The sequence below is a fragment of the Lagopus leucura genome, unplaced genomic scaffold (assembly GCF_019238085.1).
Source record: "Lagopus leucura isolate 7727_CA_CO unplaced genomic scaffold, USGS_WTPT01 Super-Scaffold_73, whole genome shotgun sequence".
Classification (NCBI taxonomy): domain Eukaryota; kingdom Metazoa; phylum Chordata; class Aves; order Galliformes; family Phasianidae; genus Lagopus; species Lagopus leucura.
The window spans coordinates 28570852-28592995 of NW_024962252.1; the positions used below are offsets into that span (position 1 = coordinate 28570852).

At 40.7% G+C, this 22144-nt stretch overlaps 1 protein-coding gene across 1 annotated transcript; it reads right to left on the reverse strand.

The window, feature by feature from the left end:
- Window positions 1–778: 778 nt before the first annotated feature.
- On the reverse strand, window positions 779–21072 carry RRAGD (Ras related GTP binding D). Its single transcript, XM_042862271.1, has 7 exons — window positions 20415–21072; window positions 14582–14877; window positions 13957–14156; window positions 12816–12930; window positions 7454–7596; window positions 5321–5469; window positions 779–3421 (listed from the first exon to the last, which is right to left on the reverse strand). The coding sequence occupies exons 1-7, from the start codon at window positions 21058–21060 to the stop codon at window positions 3270–3272; spliced, it is 1701 nt and encodes a 566-aa protein (XP_042718205.1). The 5' UTR covers window positions 21061–21072; the 3' UTR covers window positions 779–3269.
- Between the last annotated feature and the right edge of the window lie 1072 nt (window positions 21073–22144).

A 22144-nucleotide genomic window follows, 5' to 3' on the forward strand; every position in this document is an offset into this window, starting at 1 on the left:
AACATGATTTAGTGCTTAATCTAGCAGTTGGCAACTCTACCCATGGTAGGGGAGTGGAACCAGATGATCTTTGAGGTCTCTTCCAACCCAAGCCATTCTGTGGTTGTGTAATTTTAAATAACCAGTTTCCAGTGTGTGTTCAGGGATGTATTTTGACTCTTCTGTGTGGACCTCAACTGTAAGTTTTTGGAATTGATATTTTAAAGACATTCAGCTCCTAACTTCAAAAGTTCAGTGGGATACTGAATTGGTTTGGGTTTATTCTAAAACTGTTTTCAAGATTGCTAGATCTGCAACAGCCCCTCCCATGTTCAGACAACTGTGATGATACATAAAAATGGTAAACAGACTACGTATTTTGGAGGTATCGTACTACTCAGGACTTATTGCATCAATTCTAAGTGTTCTTTGGTGTTGTATTTTCTATATCTCTCTACACTGCTTTGTCAGAATTAGTTCTTGTAGCATATGGGGTATTTCCTCCCTTTCAGATGAAAACTAGAGTCTCAACGAAATTTAAAAAGAAAATGCAAGAGATTGGAAAAAAATTGTTCTTCAAATAAAACAAGCCCATGCATGCCTCAGTGCTTAATCACTTCAGCTAGTATGTGAAAACCTGGGATACTGAATAGAAGGCGATTACCCAAAAATGCTACGTGCAAGTCATTGCCTAAACTGAGAAACATCAAATTTAAAGAGTCTAATGAATGCATTTTAACCTTGAATGTTAAATATATTTGAAGCGTAATAAAACTGATGAAAATTATGCTCTCTCTGATAATATCCAATTTGATTATTTTTATTAGCCAAAGTCACCTTCACTACATTATGCATTACAGTTGATGTCAAATTCAGGAGGGAACTTCATGGTAAATGAATAGCTTAATTAACTTGATAGTCTCTCTAAGAAAAAGGGTACGCATGACTACACAGATCTTAGGCCAAATATAAAGGAACAACATTCTTTAGTAGTTAGTATTCATACCACAGCCAGTGTGATCAGATGCTTTTCTTAATGCGTTGTCTAACAATGAATACATGCTGGCATGTGTTGTTCATCTCACAAAATCACATATACCTGACAAGAATGAAGCGAAAAAAGACTGAGGCTGAGTCACAATGGTGGATCTCAACTAAATGGTCAAAAATTATGGCTGCCCTTCAATAAAAGTCCAGTTTGGAAGGCTATGGAAGGGTAGCTCTTACCCACCGTTTCTGTGGTGAACTCTGAAGAGAGCTTTGCCTCAGACCAAGCCACCCTCACTTAACACAACAGGTGGTAACTGAACCAAAACTGAACTCTTTCACTTTCTGAAGCACTCTGCTTTCGTTACAGCTACCGTGATTATCCTTCACCCTGCTGCCAGGATCAACACTTATTCTCAACATTTTTCACCTTCCTAGAATTACATTCCTGATCTAGTGAGACTTGGAGCCTAGATCCATCCAGTAGCCTACACCTATTTCTAAGAACTCCCCATGTATTCAGTACATTCATGCCAAAATGGCCAATTTGTTCCAGAAAGATAAATAAGTCATGCGTGTTAAGCAGCAGTAAGGGACTTGGAAAGTACTGATTTCTCTTTTGGCAGATGCTTGTGAGGAGAACCTTTGCATTCAATGCCAAGTGGCTCTCCCAGCTTATGTATTCAGTGCAATAGAACCTCAAGATGTGTACAGCATACAGAAACTTTGCATTTACATTCAAACCACCACTGAATTTAGACTTGTTGAAAAATAAGGAGTTTAACCTGTGAAACAAAAGCCAGAAAACACTGGGAGCTCGTAACTCAGTAATAGACACTCAGTACTATTCCTTGCCTTAACCAAAAGAAAACTTTCAAATTCCATCTCCCCTCCCATCTATCCCAGAGCTATCTCAGGCAGGGATAGACAAATTTATGACTGAGTGAAGTGCAGCTCCCCTTGCCCAGTTCTGGTATACTGCAAACTGCTTTCCAAATCAAGCTCTTCCCACTCCCAGCAGCTGCTGACAACACCTTCGGAATGTGCACGCAACTGGTTTGCAGTGGGATTGGGGAGAAAGAAAAAAGCAGTTGTTCTTCCAGCTAGGAATGACACTTTTGTATCATTAACTAAACAAAACCAGTAAATACAGAATTCAGAAAGTTTTACTTATTTTTAAAGTCTGATAGTACTCGGATGTCCTGGTGGATCCTTTGACAAATCTGCTCATTCCTATATATTAAAAGTAGCAAGATAGTCTGATTGCTGTAACAGGTTGATTTCTCCAGTACTCATTTCAATTGCAGATGTACCCACAAGTAGAAGGAATCAGAAAACTTCTGATGTGCTTGCATCTTTAGGACTTCCATCAGTACATCTGAATGGCAGGGTTGAAATGCACAGATTCTTCACCGCAACAACCACAACTGTGCAGGCCATCAAAACAAATTTAGCAGCATAAATTCAATCTTTTGGACAAACCACCCTCCTCCAAAACCTTGTAAAAATACCAGTGCAACATAGAGCCATTTTACAAAACAACTGTCTTTATAGAAAGGTATTTTAGTGGTATACGCTGAGGTAAATGATAAAAGTAGACCCAGAGGGCATTACCAGTGTTATGAAGAACTCCAGATGAAATTTGGCCAAAAGCCTGTTTTATAAAAGCTAATATTTACCTACCAGTTATGAATGTTTACCTACCAGTTATGATTGCTGGTAAGGTACTTATTGCTGTAATACTTCAAAATTACTTTTCAGGTTACAAATTGAAAAATATATGAAATTAGATCGGTATGAATGTTAGGTATTAGCTGTAACAAATTTTAAAAGGCATCGTACCAAGTTTTCTTAATTGTTTACTAGCCAATTTGATTGTAGCAGGTAAATAAAATACAGCATACATTTTACCTGACGCCATGCATCAAAATCACCATAAAAACTAAGTTTATCAAAGTCCAACTCCACAAGGAAAACATGAAAAAGTGCAAATTATGTACCCAGTATTTCTGTCACAGCTGTTTTTTCTTAATATGGCATGAAAAAGGTTTACAGCATATATTAAGAAACTTCTTACAAGTGTTCACCTCAATGCTTATATATACAACATTTTGCTCAAAGTGCTCACTATATTAAAAAAACTGATTGGATAAAAATATTTAAACAGTGCTTTCTGAACGTTCAGGGAAAATTCATGTAATACATCAGTCCCATTGGTTTTCCTCTTCACTCAGTGCAATGAGATGCAGAAGTCACATCAACTTCATGAAATCTTAGCTCGCCACAGTGCCAGAAAACCTCAGTTACAGTGGCATTCTTGGTGTCCCATTAGGAGTGGGTCTCTTATTTTTTTGCACATGACTTTGATGTTTTCGAGATCTTACTACTTTCATTCTTACTTCAAATACTTCTTGTATGGCTTTTCGAAAACAATGGAAATTGTAGTCTATTAATCCTACAGAGACAGAAATGTTTTCCATATTAATAAAAACATTTACACAAATGAAGTAATCACAAATTTGATTTTATTCTACATTTACTAAAATACCACATTCTTGCTCGAGGTCATAATCAGTGAATTCTCCAGGCAATTTTTTTCTGTGCTAAGCAGAAGTAAATTTAATAAATACTAGTAATTCAGTGAGCATCACAGTTTCTTGTTATATCCTGTATTAACTGCACATATTGGTCTTAAGAGAACACAAAGAGAAGTACTTTGGCAGATAGGAAAGCTTTAACTTAAGAAAGAGCTTTGGAGAAACACTCAGGATACTACAATATAAATTAAACTCTTTCCCAAATTACGGTGTCATTTTGCAACTTTACCTCACAAAAGAACCATGATAAAAAAACATATCATCTAGCAGTAAAAAAAAAATTAGTATTTTTTTTATAATATATAAATTTGGAAACAGATACTCTGCAGCTATATTACCAAATAGCAGTACCAAAAACCACTTATACTTCATTTTACACCCTAACTGAAAACTAGCACAACAGTCATGTTGTTAGATTACATACATATATACTAGGCAGTTAAAATTACCGTGTGAGTGGGCTGACTGTGATCCCACAGAAAAGCTGTAAAGCCATACTGGTAGTCAATCAGAAAATTTATTGGGTGCTATAAATTGTTTAATACTGCCATACAGTTTTAAAATTTTGGACAGGGTTAATTGCCATAAACTTTCCCAATGTTGTGGTTTCCATCTCAATTTCCTTAACAGGAGACGATGCAAATTTGAAATAGTTCATACCCAACATGTTATACTTTCTTTTTTTCCAGAAATTGCTTCCCTTCTCCCTTGAATTCAGACAGAGAACTCAGTTGAAGTTTCGAGACACTAAAATAAAACTGCATTAAAATACCAAACCATACTGCTCATGAATATTGACTTCAGTACAAACTGTCCCAAATTATGCAGACACAACAGTTTGACACAAAGCATAACAAGTATTTGCTCAAGATGGTGTCTTTTCTGAAACAGTCCTGTTAGTGTTACAGTAAAACTTTTTAATGCTTACAGCAAAACCAACATGGGCAGCAGCTAACTTTCAAAGATAGTAACAGTGGTACAGATACGTGAGAGAAATTTGACCAGGTAAAGTTCTATAAAATAAAAGCTAAACAGCCTGTCAAACAGTTCAGCAGAGATGGCTTGAGTACTGCATTCACAAACACGACGACACTGACTGGTGAATTAGTATCACAAGAAATGGATCACAAGCCAAAATGATGGCTCATTTTTCCACCGTTCCTTTCCAGTCTTGGGACATTTGAAGCCCTGTAATTCAGTGAACACCACACCAACTAAGCAATGTGGTAATTAACTAAGCTTTCGGTGTTGACCTTGACTAGGATCAGGGCAGGATAAGAAATGTTAGGTACTTCAGCTACAAAATGTAAATGCTGCCTAATCCCAAATATGCAGTTTTTTTAAAAGCCTACTTTCAAAGACAAGAAAAGCGAGAACATATTTCTATCAGCTAGTTTCAATACTTATCTCTTGGTTATGGCACACAAGCTGTTCCAAACTCATATGCTAGTGCCAATAGGTACAAAGCAACGCTAGCCAAGATAAATTGACACATTCTACTGTTGCAGATGGAAGCTTCATTGCAATGAATGTAAACTGTATGCTTTCTTATCAGAAAGCAGTCCAATGTATTTTTGATTTCATCTTAATGTCAGCACAATACTTCACGCCTTTAACCATATTATGTAAGCTCTATCAAGCTGTATTTGTAATATTTGTGATACAGCTAGAGAATGGATCAGCTAATGGCAATCAGAGTTATTCATTAGTTTGTTTGTACAAGGTAAAATAATGTAATATTAGAAAGAGGTAAATACCTTTTCTCTCAAAGCTTTCTTCTCTCACAAAGCAAACAAGAGCAAGGAATTTTGTTACTTCTTTTAAATAAAGGACAGTTGTATTGTTCAGTTTTATGATTGCCATTGATTCTTTGTCATACGGAGTTCCAGTGCCATCATCTTTAAGCCTGAAAGGCAATATTCAAACAAACAAACAAGATAAGGCATCAGATGAGTTAAAAGTATTTCCAGGTATGTGCTTGTGAGATCTTCTTAAATGGGTAGTTATCACCAATCTCCCAGAATAATTAGCATTGATAATATTTTAAGGCAACAGGTTTCACAGATGTTCCAGGAACAGAGGACAATAAATTAATTCCAATATCATGCTTTTAGTTTGCAGCTAAAAACATTGACAGGCAGGTTTCTATGACAAATGCTAAATGATTACACAAGAGACAGTGGCAGAATGAAACTGACTAGAATGCCTCCCTGTTGTATTCTACAGATAATAATTTTGAACCACAGAACTGTATCTTTCTCTCCACACATACAAAAAAGGCTACAGAATCAGAATCCTTCATTGTAAAACTCTGTAAAACACAAGTTCTTGTACAGTTCAGAGATCAAATCTAAAATCTAAAAGATACAGCAGAACATACAACTGAATAAATTTTACAGAAGTATTCAACAATCTGTTGTTCTTTTGCTGTTGTAATGGTTATTGTACACCTGCACCAGGATTTTCCCCCATACCTTCTCAAAGATCTATAAAAAAATCTATAAAAACAGGTAAGAATTTCAGACTACTGAAGACTACCACATTTTCAGAAGCAGATACTGTGGTTTAGCCTCCAATTCTATATACCTTAATGCACTAATACTTAATGCACCCCTGCCTTTCCCAGGAATAGCTAGCATTGCACTGGGCCAAGCCATTTGAAACACCAACATAACTTGCAAGGAAAGTTGATGGCATCAAGCTGAGTAGTGCAGCTAACACAACAGAAGGGAGGGACACTGTCCAGAGGGACCTGGACATACTCAGTAAGCGAACACATAAGAATCTAATGAGGTTTAACAAAGCCAAATACAAGTGCTGCACTTGGGTCAAGAAAATCCCAGATAGGAATACAGACTGGGAGAAAAACTCATTGAGAGCAGCCCTGTGCAGAAGGACTTGGGGGTTTTGATGGACGAAAAGCTGGACGTGAACCAGCAGAGTGCTACTGCAGCCTGGAAGGCCAGTAGTATCCTGGGCTGCATCAAATGAGGCGTAGCCAGCAGGGTGAGGGAGGGGAATTATCCCTCTCTACTCTGCCCCCATGAGGCCCCATCTATACTGAGTCCAAGCCTGCATCCCCCAGAACAGGAAGGATGTGGAGCTGCTGCAGTGGGTCCAGAGGAGGGCCATGAAGATGACCAGAGGGCCAGAGAACCCTTCTTATTAAGAAAGGTTGAAGGCAAGAGGGTTTGGCGCTAGGAAGAATTTTTTTACTCAGAGGGTGCTAAAGTGGTGGAATAGGTTGCCCAGAGAGGTTGTGGATGTCCCATCTCTGGAAGCATTCAAGGCTGGGTTGGATGGGATCCTGGGCAGCCTGATCCAGTGACTGACAACTCTGCCCATGGCAGGTGGGTTGGAACTCGATGATCTTTAAGGTCTGCTCCAACCTAAGCCATTCTGTGAGAGTTCTCCAATCACTAAAGGATAGGAAGCTGAAATATACAAATTTTGTGCAGGGAAAAGAGGACAAGCAAAAAACTGATGGAAGAGTGAAGCAGCTCTTTAAGGCCCGCAGAGGCGATTAGCTATTAAACACAACTACATACAACCTCACATTTAATTATTTATTTTAAATGAGAGACATCCTTCTGTTGAATTTGGCCCTAGGGAACAAAAAGATGGTTAATATTTCCTTTTTCTTTAGGATGGCTACTTCCTACTCCTTCCCACAAAAAATAAATTACTCACATAGAGGAAGGTGCTCGCAAGAGAAGCCAGGCAAGGAACACTGTTGCTAGCAGGTGATCTGCACCTAAGAGGCCCTTAATTTCCTCCTTCTCCCTTACTCATTCTCATTATTTTTACATCTACATAATTCTTATTTTGAGGTCATTCAGATTCTAGGTACATAGCTTCATGAAAAAAAAAAAAGAAAAAAAAATACTTACCCATATATACAAGAAATGTCAATCACAACATCTATCATATCACAGCAGAGCTCGTAAGTTTGCATATCCACTGGAGTGCTGTCCGTTGCAATATAGATCTTACTTACTACATCAAATAAAAATGCTTTCTCAATCCCAGAATTCTATTGAAGAAAGAAAGAAAAATGAAATATAAGCCCTATGTTTGATTAGTACCAAGATTTTCTGTTTCCCTACTTGCCTACTGCACAAAATGTAAGGTTAAGTAGGAGTTAATTTGCAGTCAAGCTCATTTTGAGCAATGACATATTTGTAGCAAGCTGTGATGGCTACAGACCTTCTATATGCTTCTGTCTTTAATAGAAGTTAGGTTCCCAAATTTCCTCTCTAGAATAAATTACACTTGTTTTCAGTGTAAAACTCAAGATTAAAAAAAATTCCAAGATCAAGCTTCTGGGGTGCTTTTTCTGATTGTAGAAATGGACATAAAAAGAAACTGTAATTTAAAGTTATTCTAACTGGATGTATAGGATGGTGAAAACAAAGAAAAAAAATTGACAAAGACAGTAGGAATCAGGAACTAATTCCTCAAGGAAACTGAGAAATCAGTAGCTGTTCTACTGCATAGTTCCTCAGAACATTTTTTATTCAGAATCACAGGAAAAAGATCAGTATTTTGATGGTGCCTTTTCAGTTTTCATATAGAATTTGTCGTTAAAGACATGTTTAAGGCTTGCTAATGTGACAGCATCTATGCTCCTGTCATCCTGCCAAGCTAATCAAGACTCTCTCAGTACTGAACATGTATTATATCTGCAACTCTCAGATGGTAGGCAGGAATGCTAGCTCAGTTTCGGCTTATACTCTTGGTGTAGATAAGGCAAACTGCCATAAGCCTCTGTCTTCTAGAGTGGGAATAAAAAAACACCACGTGTACTGAAAACTGAAAACAGTAGCTTTGTGTGGTCATATCAAGACTTTGCACCTGGGCAGCTGTCCCAGCATGAACGCAAAAGACAACTTCCCAGTATAGCTGAAGATCAAGCTGACAAATATGCTTCGGAATCCAGACACACAGAACAGAAGGAATCTTCTCCCTTTAAACTGTATTTTTTCCATATATGGGTCTCCTTTTAGTAGGATTTGAGACTCTTGCTATAACTGTTTTGTAACTGTCAAAAACACTCTGAAAACCCATACCAACTTATAATAGTTTCAGCCTTTGTAATTATAGAAGTTTTCTTCTTTCTTTTGCAAGTGAATAACACATAATTAGAGTCTAAAGTGACCCTCACACTTTCCAAATTCCCCATAATAAGCAGAAAGACTTCAACCTTAGGTATTAATTCTTCCACTGCTGGACATCCAAATAAGTCGGAAATATTCATTCACAGTGGTAACAGAGGTGAATTTCTTGCATTTAATCATGGAAAAAGAGTTCATGAGTGGCTCATTTCTTTAGGTCATTAATAGAAAAAAATATTCAAGAGAAAGTATACTCTCTGGATACCCTATGTACATGAGCTGAAGCACATGATGACAAAGAGACTCTCAGAGAACTGGGATTATGCAGTCCGAGGAAAAGGCGGCACACTGCTGTCTATAAACCCCCTCTGGAAGGATGTGCAGAAGACAGGTCCAAACTCTTCTCAGAACAAGTGTTGAAGGGCAAGAGGCAAAAGACAAACTGAAATTCTATCTTAAAAAAAAAAAAACAAAAAGCAAAACACACACACAAAAAAATCCAAACAACAACAAACACTTTTTTTAGCATAAGAGTGGTCAAGCACTGGGAGCACGTTGTGGAGTTGGTATCTTTAGAGATACACAAAGCTGAACTGGACCCAGCCCCATGCACACAGTAGCTTGACTTTCAGCAGGAGCTGACCTCTAAAGGTCCTGCTCAGCTCATTTGGTTCTATGAATCTACATTTTTTGAGAATTAAGAACAAAACTGTATGTGTATTTTTTTTGGTTATTCTGTCCACATTTAATAGCTGTGCAATTATAATATTCAAACAATACATAAATTCTGACAGCACTTCACATACTTCTACAGTTGTAGTCGAATAAGATTAATCACAATTTACCTGTAAATACCATCTGAATATATTCCTTAGAAAGAAAAGTACTTTTAAACAAAAGAGATTGGAGCTTGAGCCCTGCAGTGTCATTCTAGAAGAGTCGATTATAAAATTTTATATTACGTAAGAAGAAAATCAGTTGCATATATAAGTACCTTAAAATATTAAGATGTCAGTGACAATATTGTATCATTTAACAATGAGAAGCGATGTACCCATCTCAGAACTCTAGCAACTGCAGCCTGTCAACACTTGCAGTGGCAGTTTAAAAGGTTTTCATCTTGAAATGTCTGCCATGCCAGCTATTACACATGGTAGTAGGGTAAAACTTGGCATCTTAAATCATTGTTGCATTAACTTGAAACTGATACACTATGGTAGGATCTGCTGAGAAACTGGCAAGACTCCTTCTGTTTAACTTTGTATGGTGACAGAAACCTCTACAAAAGGGTAGGCTGGGCTGCCAGTGATAACCACTAAATTGTACCAGCAAGAGCTCTCTGATTTTATTTGCTGGAGTTTTTAGTATGCCTTAAATTACAAAATCAAAAGATTTGCCACAATGTTTGTGAGGATATTTATCAACATAACAGTAAAAACAATAATTATGAAGCCATAAGAAGACAGGGAGCTTTGGGTAAAGCTTACTATACAATAGAGGCATCATTAACACACAGATAGCAAAAATGACAGTGAGAAATCAACTGTTAGATTAGATAAATGGGCTTATCTTTCTCCTTCTTGAAAGTATGGAGACTAAGTCAGAAACTGGCCCTAAAAAGAAGTTTTTACACATTCCCACATCACACATCTTGACTACCTGGTAAGGCCATAGGGATAAGAAAAACAGACATCCCTCTTTAGGAAGCTGATGTTAGCCAAAATTCACATGAGTTTTAAACACCAAACCATTCTTTAGTTATTTTGTTTTTCAGGCAGTTGGACTAAAGAACATAGAAGCAGTATTATAATGATCAAATGCACAAGCTGTATGAGCTAACACACTGTGGGACTATAAAAGTTGGTTAAAAACCTGAGGTGAACTCAAGGGTGATCACAGATCTATTTCTGTAATCACCAGCTTTTGTGTTGGAAGTCTTTATGGCATAAATGAAAGCACATCCTCATGAATATTGCTTCAAACCCAAACTAGAACACCAACACACCCACATTCTGATAACCGATACACTGGCTTCCTGAAGTAAGGCATGAACAAAATCTGTGTCAAGATTCCTAACCTGATTTGTTGTCACTGAGTTGCTAAAGAGGCGCCCACTAATTCTACACCACAGAATGATGTTTAGTCTTCCTATGGTTGCAAGTAAGAGTCATTCTGAGCCTACTGTCTACAGATGAAAGATGCTCTTCTAAGCAGAAAGCAGGCTTTCTGAGCACACAGTGAAGCAGCTGCATCTTGTTCTATGTCACTGACTGTTACGTTCTACTTGGAGCTAAGAAACAGGTTGAGACTCTTGGCCCTAGGGGCAGAGGAAATAGCTTATCTCTCAGGAACACTTCTCTAAATTTCCCATTCATTTGAATGAGTTGTTCTGCCCAACCAGTCATATCTGATACTCTAGATATTATGGGGCCTTCAGTCTGGGTGCCCCAGATGCACAAACAACAGTTGTCATTAAGGAAACAGCTCATGCTCGAGTCATGTAGTGGTTTGGTATAAACTTTTCAGCAACTGCAAACAGTGAGAAGACCCTAGACAGAGATCAGACTCGTGATATGAGTAACCAGGGCAGTTCTGGAATTACGAAGATTATCATTCAGCCAGCTTTCTCATTAATACTATATAGCATATCCAAAATAATACCTAACTGCTTCAGAACTATAATCATCACCCTTTCATCATTACTTTTCTACCCCAAGTAGAATGAAGGGCTGGATGACAACTGGCATTCAGTACAGCCATTTTCTTGGAATGAGATCTTTGTCATAAACCATTCCTTATGAATTGGTTGCCTAATAGTAAGAAAATAAATTTGGGAAAGACACTTCTTTAATCCTAGCTCTCCCTTTCAGCAAAACAGCCAACCACACTCTCTCCCAATTTTCACACCCCACACTGAGAAACTGTGAAGTCTTATTTTATCCTACAGGCTGTTGAATGATATTAAATAATTTCATGACTTCAGAATCACAAAAAGGCAAGCCAAAATGCCTTGTTTGGAAACTAAAGTTTGACTAATGCTAATGCGAGGTACAAGAACGGGTACAGTTCCAGGAGCCGCTAGGATCTGAACTAATGCATCAAGAAAAGGGGGGGAAACTCTCCTTTCTCACAACTACTTAATGTGTTTCCCATTCCTCATTGTCACATGTCCCCGTTTCTAACCTTGGGCCACAAAAAGAGTATGTTGGTTTCCTTCATGAGCTGCTTTTGACTAAATGAAACAGGCAAAAGAACTGGACAGTCTTCTCCTGTATGACTATGTGTCAGAGTGACTCCATAAGGGAACAGGCAGGTGTAACAACCAGCATAAAGAAAGGGAACAGACCATACATTCAGGAACAGTAAAACAAGCAATTACCTCCACAGCAACAGCAGGATGTTAGATATACAAAGTTCCCTAACTGGCCTTGGAAGTAACTGTGGAAGCTGTGAAAGCTGTGGTGGACTCTACCTCCAAAATGTTAAGACTACATTTTCGTAAGAGAGATAAATCTCAATGCAAAATAGAATAAATTCTAGGTAGTACTATAGACAGTTCTCTTACATAAAAAGTCAGACCAGATGACGCTCCTTTAAGAATTTATCAACACAAATTTCGAGTACTACTTTAAAAACTGCATACAGCACAGGCTTTTGTAACACTCAAATGAACTTAAAAGCAGGAAAGCAATGACTTTTTCTCTCAGAGAGTGGTCAGGCACTGGAATGGCTGCCCAGGGAGGTGGTGGAGATGCCGTCCCTGGCAGTGTTCAAGAGGTGTCTGGATGAGGAGCTATGAGATACGGTTTAATGCTTGTGGTAGCAGCAGTAGTGGGAGGATGGTTGGACTGGATGTTCCTGTAGGTCCTTTCCAACCTTGTGATTCTATGATTCTATGACTGCTAATGCACTTTATGTGCCATTTTCACTCATAAAATGCTGTACCTCAGCAGTTCAGCAATACTGTCAGACAAGGAAGGGAGGCCTAGCTTCATGTGAGTGCATTTCAACTATATTTTGATAATTCCTCTGAATGTTCACGTTGCTCACAATCTCTCAGAAGGCAGCAAATAGGATATTTCAGTGTGCATGATGGTCATAGCTTCATCTATAGACAAAACACGTAGCAAGTACTTACTGAAATAAAGATGTTAAGCAGATTTTCCAGTGTTGGGAGCTGTGGAATCAGTTTCTGTACCACTTTGCTAAATGCTTCAAATATAGAATGATCATATATGCTTGTCAGATAAAAGCTGGAAAAAAAAAAATCACCAGATTTTTCTTTTAGTTACATACTGTGAACATGATGCACCTTTCATATTATGAGTGAAACGAAATATTGTCAAACAGCAAGTGCCTACAATTATGCAATTACTCCTTGTGATCAAAAGTCACATGTTATGACTGAAGCACAGGCCTTCATACGGAAACTAAATTCTCACAATTATACTTGCTACAGCAATGCATACCTCCATATAAAAAGCAGACAACAACAAAACACCTAAACAATGCAAATGAGCACCTGATGTAGGACTTCATGATGTAATTCCCCTTCATAATGTAATCTTAGAAAACATTTTTCAAATTGCAGAAGAGGAACATTACTGAACATAGGTAGTGTGGCTTAATTTTTTGAAAGCTGGACACATTTTACAATGCACAATGCAGTCAAGTTTTTAAGAGCTCTTAAGTGTTGACAGGTTCATAAAACAGTATCTTTCTATACATCTATTTGTACTTGGCTATAAGCACTAAAAATAATATGGAAACTTGATGTCTCCCTAGTTTCTAGTCTATAGAAGTTCACTGTTTTTAACTGTTTGCTACAATCATTTGCTTTATCATCAGATACAAGACAGGTGCTCTCTCTTTGCCTTCCCAAGTTGCTCTGAGGAGGCTGCAACAATGAGAACTAGTGACTGGGAGATGACGGTGAGACAAGGAGCAGTTTCGAAGACAAAAGTGATGTGGATGGCATATGCATTCTACAGGTTTCCACTGCCCATACTTCTAATTTCAAGACAGAATCTGCAACAAAAACTGTCAGGACTCTGACATTTGTCATCCGTTTTTAAGCATTTCTGCTCCTTACCTTGCTTTTCAAGACCACTCAGAAATAAGATACTGCATTTGACCTGAGCCAAACAAATTATCTGTGACTTTTTCCTTCATATGTCAAAATCTTTCTGCTTGCTACTTCAAGAGAACAGAAAATATTAACTTGTTAAATAAACAGCTTCTCTCCAACTTAAGATTTTTTGTACAGCAGCTTTTCTCACCTGAGATGAATTTTCTCCAATCCAGCATCTGCAAGGTCATCATTTGCCCTCTGGTGAATATCTCTTTGTGTTTCAATCTTGTGATCATCAGATAAGCCATCCACTTTATGGATAAAGATTTCAAAGTTGATGTCTGGATTCACTTTATATGCTCTGGTCACAGTAAGATGCAGCCGAGCTAATGCTTCCATATAATCATCCTAATGAAGGAAAAATAAAAACTGCAGGAAAGATGTGCAAAATATCTAAAATATTACAGTAATTACTTTTAGATAATGCTACAGATTAACAATATCTTAGGTTCTTTATTTCTTATAGTAGAAAACTGAGCTTGTATCCATCATGTGCACTGACCTTAAGCTGTCAGCACTTGGGAGACTGAACAAGAACCTTGCAATGTTAAAGCAGTTAACTGTTTTAAACATCTTGCAAAGGGAGATTAAAAATAGCCAACCAGCTCTTTAAGTTTTAATGACTTCCTGTAAATGTGCTTTTGTAACCATAAGTTATTTATTTGCTTTGAAGAATCTATGTTTTCCACTTGTATGTTGCTAAAAAAAAAAGATAAAGGTAGCTTAAATGCAACCCCATACACACTTTTGTTTTTGTTTTTGTTTTTTTTTACCTGAGAGTCAATAACAAATATTAGTGCTCCAGTGCCTCTGAAAATCATCTCATAGTCAAATGTGGGGTCAAAGAAGTCAATCTGCCCAGGAAAATCCCATATCTGAAAGTTGACAAAGGAGCTGTTGGATACATCCTCTCTGCAGATTTTGTTTGTGCTTTCCAAGAAGAGGGTCTCATTTGGTGACATTTTGTGAAAGACAACTTTCTGAATGGAAGACTTCCCACTTCTTCTCAAACCCATGAGCAGGATTCGTGGCTTAACTTCAGTACTGAAGGGATCATTGAAATCCAAAACTGAATAAAATCATACAAGAAGAAGAGTAACATACTATAGCAACATAATTAATGAGTAACTGACAGATGACATGAATCTGACATTTATTTTCATGACATTCTGAGTTGGATTTATGCAAACATTACTGATTTTTAAACTGAGGGAACTGCAGACATTTTGGCCTGGATTCTTTGCCCCTGAGTGGACTAAGAAAAACTACTTTTCACCCATAGCAGAAGCTGCAGACAGCATGCTTAGTTTGTACATGAAAATTATTTTATCCCACGGCCATCCTCACATATGTAATTTTATTGTAACACAATAAAACATTCTAACTCAACTTTAAAAAAAGAGTATCCAGTAACAAATACCTCTGTCAACCAACAGCTAGATCATGCTTCTGGAAGCAAGAAGTGAGCTTGTGTTAGTTACATTTGTGTGACATTGTAAAGCTACACAAAGGCTTCCTTCCTTCCTCTAAGCAAAGGAATCACACATCCCAAGAGCCATAGGAAGAGGACAACTCAGCAGGCACACATCTTCTCCTGTTGGGACTTAAAGCACAGAACTGAGCTCAAGAGAAGTCCATTTCTAAGGCCATTATGATTTCACCTGCTGTTAAATAATTTGTGTTACAGTCTATACAAAGTTGTTATCCAATAAATAAGATTACAGGATAACCCTTGCCTATCTGCAAAACAAAGACCTGAAAACACCGTTATTCAGTTGTGTTACCTACTGTAATTTGAAACTCATGCAACTAAAAGTTAACATGTTTCAGGGATGATGCAGTTATATCAGCATAAAGAGACTTAGAGGAATAAACTATATTGATATATGGATATGACTATATAGCCTTTCACACTGGAGATCACACCCATTTCAGTTTCAGGAATGTCTAATTAAGATAGCTACGTCAGTCTAATCTCTTACTAAAATGTAGTAGGTCTGTAACTTTGAAATGTCCCGTGATGCTGAGCTGAACCTAGTGCTAAATATAGTGGAAAAAAGTTTTAAAATAATACTATGATATCCTGTTTGCAGGACCAAACATAAGCAACACAAAATGCCAACGCTCGATCTGCAGAATAAGGCTCTCGGCACACAGCAGTCAGGTTTAAAACGTAGACCATACAACAAGCCAAGCACACAAGATGCCAGGCACGCCTTCTCCTACCTACTGCATAACAGACTGTCCAACCTAATTCAAGGCAGAGGGAAATTGCATTTCTTACTCATTTTCTGCTAAGGTGAATTTGGAATTGCACCACCTGCTGGCTCACCAGTACTTACGGCTCTCACCGTGAGTCCCTGGTACCACAGTGACTGACAGACCACTGATCTTTGAGATCCTGGGCATTTTGGCAGGCCTTGGCAGTTATTTCCACGTACTGTGCTTTGTCATGCCTCACCTACAGGACACTGCCAACCTGGAGCAGCACGCAGATGAAATCCTTCAAGCAAAATAGCAGCAAGCTGCTGGGGACCGTAAGGTTCTCATCCCCCTAATGCAACAATGGACAACAGCAGCTGATCGTCAGGCAGCAATATTTAGGAAGTAATTAACTACAGTTGACACACTGCTCTACCCTTCCTGTCAACGTGAGCAATAATATCATTCTGTGACTGCATGAAATATGTGCCTAAGATACTTCAAACCAAGAAAGAGAGGAATAATAAGCCTCTGCTCTAAGACAATGTGACAGCATTCATTACGTTCTGCGGGGCGCAGTCTTGTCAACAAAGCAAACCAAAGGAGTAAGATTTAACAGCTTCTTTCACTCCACTCTCCTTAATGCACAGATTCTCTACAGCTGCTAAAAATACAATGATTTATTAATGTTCATGCATCCATACATCCTGCAATCTACATCTTGACTACCTGAAGGGAAAATAACTTAGTCAAAGCTTTACAAGAACTAGTTTGAATACATTATTTTCAAAATGCATACAAAAACCAGACTTTGGGTTGATGCTTTATTGCATGTTCCAAAGAATTATAAAAAAAACTCCACTTTGCTCGGTTCATAACAGAACCTACCAAGTCTGGTTTGCTGTGGCTGTGTACTGTTTCCCTTTCCTCTCCCCACCACAGTAACACCAACTTCCCTGTATGTCTTATGACATACCCTCCAAAAAACTGATGTGACATGCTGTGGCTGATCTGGAGCTGACCACACGCCTCAACAGCACACAGGCGTGCACCAGGCAGCCAAGTACTGCCGCAGCATGCATCCATCTGCTTGCCTGTCTCTGAGAACACTTTCACTGGAGCCTCCTCTCAGCGCTACCTTTCATCAAGCCTGCACAAACTCAATCATATTTGAGACTTCTTTCCTTCAAATTCTAGTGTAGGTGGCCAGTAGTTCCCAAAGTTCTGACAAGTAATGAGACAGCAAGAAGACAGGGTAGCTACTTCTTTAAGAAATAGGCCAAAAAAATGCACAGGTACCTAAAAAAAATATTTAAAATAACTTGGAGTTTTAAATTGTTGCTATATTATGTTTTCCCATGTAGACGTGTTTTTATGAACTGTAATACTTACTAGAAAAGAATCATATTAAAACCGTATTAAAGAACAGAGTTGGAAGTGCAAACAGTTACTAGCAAGTAGAGTGAACGCTGTCTCTTCTACTAGTAGGAGTGCTACTTAGCTCTTGAAATTCTGCCAGTTCAAAGACAGGGAAATGTGAATTAATATCATCCAAACCTGACTAGATAGCAGAGCTGCTGTAGCACTTTCCTTGGAGAGGGAGTTAGAAGATTACCTTATATGTAAAGGAATTGGATGATACACTGCCTGCCCACATTCCTTTCCAGAGTACATGACAACTCCTTTAATTTGCCATAGCAATGTCAGTAGATGTATCCTCGCAACTTCCCAGATTGGGTTACTAAGCAAGAATATACTATGCATGAGAAACATTAAACTATTCTCTGTTCCATAATGGGAAAGATAATTTTCCATGTCATCAGATGAGACACGTTTCCTACTTCATTCACTTTTGCATAGTCATAAAATGCCAGTTTCTAGCACATACCAACAGTTCTCCTTCACATTTCAACTCCACTAAGCAGCCACAAAGAACACTCTGGCTAGAAGCTAAAGCCTTTGAAGTATCCACAAATTAATTTTAACAAACCCCAAAGCCCTTTCACAACACAGAAGGACTCAATTCCTGACAAAATTTCTTTAACAGCAGGTAGTGCGCATTTGTGGAGTGTTATTCGTGTGCATTGCAACACAAAGAAGAGCCCAGCTGTGAAGAGTTGGGAACTGCACATAGCTGGTCTGTTTCACCAGGACACAAACAGAATGAATAACGTACGGCCAGAATGTTTAAAATAATTAACAGTTGTTGAAACCCATCCTAAATTCCACATCAGCTACAATTATTTTTCAGAAGCCTGGGTCTATCAGTGCTCCACAGCCACGTGTGAAGGGGATGCCATGTTGGAAGGTGCATGTTTAGATCCCATCAGCAAGGAGACCGCAGTTCTCAAATGTACAAAGCACAGAAGCTCATCTGCTCAAGCTACGCCAAACCGAAAGTTACATTTCTGTTCATTCTACTGCGTTAACAATCTCTTCCAAGACCATTTTAACTAATAGAGCTAAGAACAATTATTTTTTTGGCCTACTAATGCAATTACATCATTCTTTTCTTAAGCTTTTACCTCTTCTATAGAGGAGAACTACCAGTCCCATACTTTTCATTTAAGTACCCATAAGGCCATTCAACTCATGGCATTTTCAGCACTACTGGGACTGTGATGTTTGCAGTTTTTAAGACAATAGCCTTATAAATATACACACTGCACATCTTCAATGCTGAAAGTGGCCTGAGCCTGAAAAGTTAACAGAAAAAGCTTATGTGCAATCAAGAGAGCCGTTCAGCTACTGTGGGTTTATGAACATTGCAGAAATGCCTGGTGGAAGGAAATTCTTGTGGGCAAAGACTCAGAACCAGAAGGCTTGGCTCTACTCTACCACAGGTGCAGCACTCTGCAAGGATCCAACTTCAAGCTACTTCTTCGGACACTCTGCAGGAAGTTTCTCTGCTTGTAAATACTTTTTAAATGCAAGTATCCAAACAATGAATAGGTGTTATGTAAACCAAGTGCTTCAAGGTATTTGAGTATGACCCCATGCCTAAAGTCAAAAGATGAAGTGGAGAACAAACAGCAGTCATTTCAGCTCAGGTTGGAGTCAAGAAAACAGCAGAGGGTGAGAGATGACCAACACAGCGTTTTGAAATATCCTGTGTGCCTACGTGCACAAATTATGCTTTTACTTTGAAGCCTGGCTTCTCCCTTCACTTTCAACAGCCACACGTGGAGGCTGGGATACTGTATTTCAGACTGCTTACTGTACAAAAGCAGGAAGAAATAGGATAGAAACTGGGAAAAGGAAAGCCCCTTGCCCCGAGGCCAGTTTCAGACACACAAAGTCCAGATCAACCCCCTCTTTTCTCTCCAGAGACTTCAGAACCAAGCAGAAGAGCAGGGGGTATGGCTGGTACAATAAGCCTTTGTTAGCCCTGGAGTGGAGAGGTCTCTTCACTTGCCTGCTATTCAGGATGTCAAGGTTTGTTTTCATTAGGTACAATATTCTCATGTTACTGTGAAGAAGCAATTGCCATTTTTTAGCAATTTAATAAAGCTCCCATTTAAAAATTTCCAAATAAATTCCTCCGAGAGCAGAAAATGGATTACTTCTCTGCAGAAGGTGCTGTCGGTTTAGTACTAAATAAATGCACTGAAATACATTCTCTCTGCATCAAAATGAAGGCGATTCCTCAGCAGCTTCACACAAGACATCAATTAGTTTCAGTTACATCTCCGGCATCCCAGCGTCCTTACAGCCCCACGCCCGAGCTTGGAGCTTCGACTGCCCCCAAACTGTGGGAGTCAGTCAGCCCCCACGGCAGCTCGCAGGACTGGGCTTTCTGAGGAAAGGCTAACCAGCACGTAGCCTTACAGCACGCAGCCCTTTGTTCTGCAATTATTAGAAAGCAATTCTCATTTCACATGGACGTCCCCAGAGCCCTCCGAGCTCCCGAGCGAAGCAGCGTTCCCAAACCTACGCTCAGAACGAGAGCAACAGGCTCTGAGCCGGCGCGCCTCTCCCTGCGGAGCGGCGCTGCTCCCCTCGGGACGCCCGCATCCCCCGCACCCATCCCCGCCGACCAGCACCCGCGGGCCCCGGGCCGAGCCTGCAAACCCGACGACTGACACCGGCAGCTGCCTGCCAGCGCGGGGCCGCCGCTGCCTTTTATAGCCGGCAGCACCCCTCCCCGGCACGGCCGGCTCGCATCTCGACCAGACGGGGAAACGCGTGCGAGGGGACCATCCCCCTCCCCGCAGCGCTTTGTCTGCGTTTCTCCCCCCCCCGCGCAGCCGGTCGCCGCCCGGCAGCCTTCGCTCAGCCCCCGGCAGCCCCCCCCGCTCCCGCTGACCCCGCCGCCCGCGCGGCTCCCGGCGCGGCTCCTCCCGGCCCCACGGAGGCCTGCTCCCCCGCCCCACGCCCGCACCGGCCGCGGCTGGCAGCACTCACACGCCTCATCGCCGCCGCTCTCCGCGTCCCCGTCCGAGAAGGACTCGGCCCCGTCGGCGTAGCCCGCCAAGCCCACGATCTCCTCCTCCTCTTCCTCCTCCTCGTCCCCCTCCTCCTGGGGCAACTTCCTCGGCACCTGGCTCATGCCGGCCGCGCTCCCCGCCGGGGCTGCGAGAGGCTGCGAGAGCCCCTCTGCCTGCCGGCGGCCTCGGGGGGAGCCCAGGTGCCGCGCCGCCGCCACACGGCCCCGCGCCGCCGCCGCCGCTCCCTTCCCCCGCTCGCCGCTGGGCGGAGAGCGCGGCGCCGCGACCCGCGTCACCTGACGCGCAGGCCGAGCCCCGCCGCTGCCGATACCGGCCCCGAGCTGAGCCCGGGCTCGGCGCCGCGAAGCCGGAGGCGGCGGTCTGAGGGCTGCCGCAGCGCGGGGTCCTGGAGCCGTCCGTGGGGACGGCGCGGCTTCTGGCAAGGGAGGGCCGCTGGGTGCGCGGGGCCGCGGTGGCTGTGGGGCGTCAGGCAGCTGCAGAAAAAAATGATCATTTTTTATTGCAGTTAGGCTTTCTATAGGGTTTGAAAGCTCTTTGCCAGGGCTCCCGGCGCTGCTTTTGCTTTCTCGAATTGCTTCAAGCGCTGACCCTCTGGCCATCATTCCGTGCAGCCCGACCAGAGAAAGTCACCTCTGGTAGCTGGGCTCCACCAGTACGTGCTATGTCTCTTTCTGTCCACTGACTGCCTCTTATCAAGAGGCCTTCGGGCTGCTCTAATCCACTTGAGATAATGGAGGAACAGCTTTTTCCAGAGAGGAAAGAGAGGAGGAATCCATCCTTTACATCCCCGGTAGTGACAGATCTACCAATATGCAGATTTCAATAAATGCCTTTCCTTATTCTCAACTCATCCACCTGCTTGGAAGTTTTTCCTGTGAACAGCTTAACAGCTTACCAAAATGTGATGTGAAATATTTTAACGTTAAGTCCATTACAAGGATTCAAGACTTAAATGTAGAGCAGGAACGTACACCAGCATTGTTTCTGTCTTGGGACGGCCCTTGGAGACACCAATCTGTTGAAAACCCCTGATAGAAACAGGAGGAAAGTTTCCGTGTTGTTAATAAAGACCTGTCTGTCTTGCATGCCACAGATCACATCTGCACAGGAAGGGCAGCTGGTTTCAAAGCTGATCAGGGAAAACAGGGCTTGCCCACGGCCTGGCTGACTGTATCAGATTTCTTTTACACAAAGGGCTGTGAAACAGCAGCAGTCACAGATAATAATTTGGAGATACTGAAATACCAAATGAAGGCGTGGAAGCTGAGGTAGGACAGCACTGATTAAAGCACACTTCCCACAGTGCTGAAGCCAGTGACCATTTGTTTGACTACAGCTTCAGGTTTAGAGCCCTCTAAATGCCATGCTCAACTCCAGGTAGATTTCTTTGAGTGGAGCTTGAAGCATTTCTGCCAACCTCTCAGCAATATAATCCGTCCTGGGCTCTGTTTGAACTTCAGGACTTGTTTATCCTCTGTCCCTTTACCACCAGTTGCTCTATCCCCTCCACATTTAATATTTTCTTTTTTTTCTTTTTCTCCTTTTCCCCCTTTTCACTTTCTTTTTAATCTCTTTTCTTCTTTCATCAGATCATTTAACTCCCAAGCCTGCTGCACACAATGAAGCACTGCCATGCCTGCACTCACAGACTGGTGGTAAGGGAAAGTGGACATGGGTCTAAGTCTT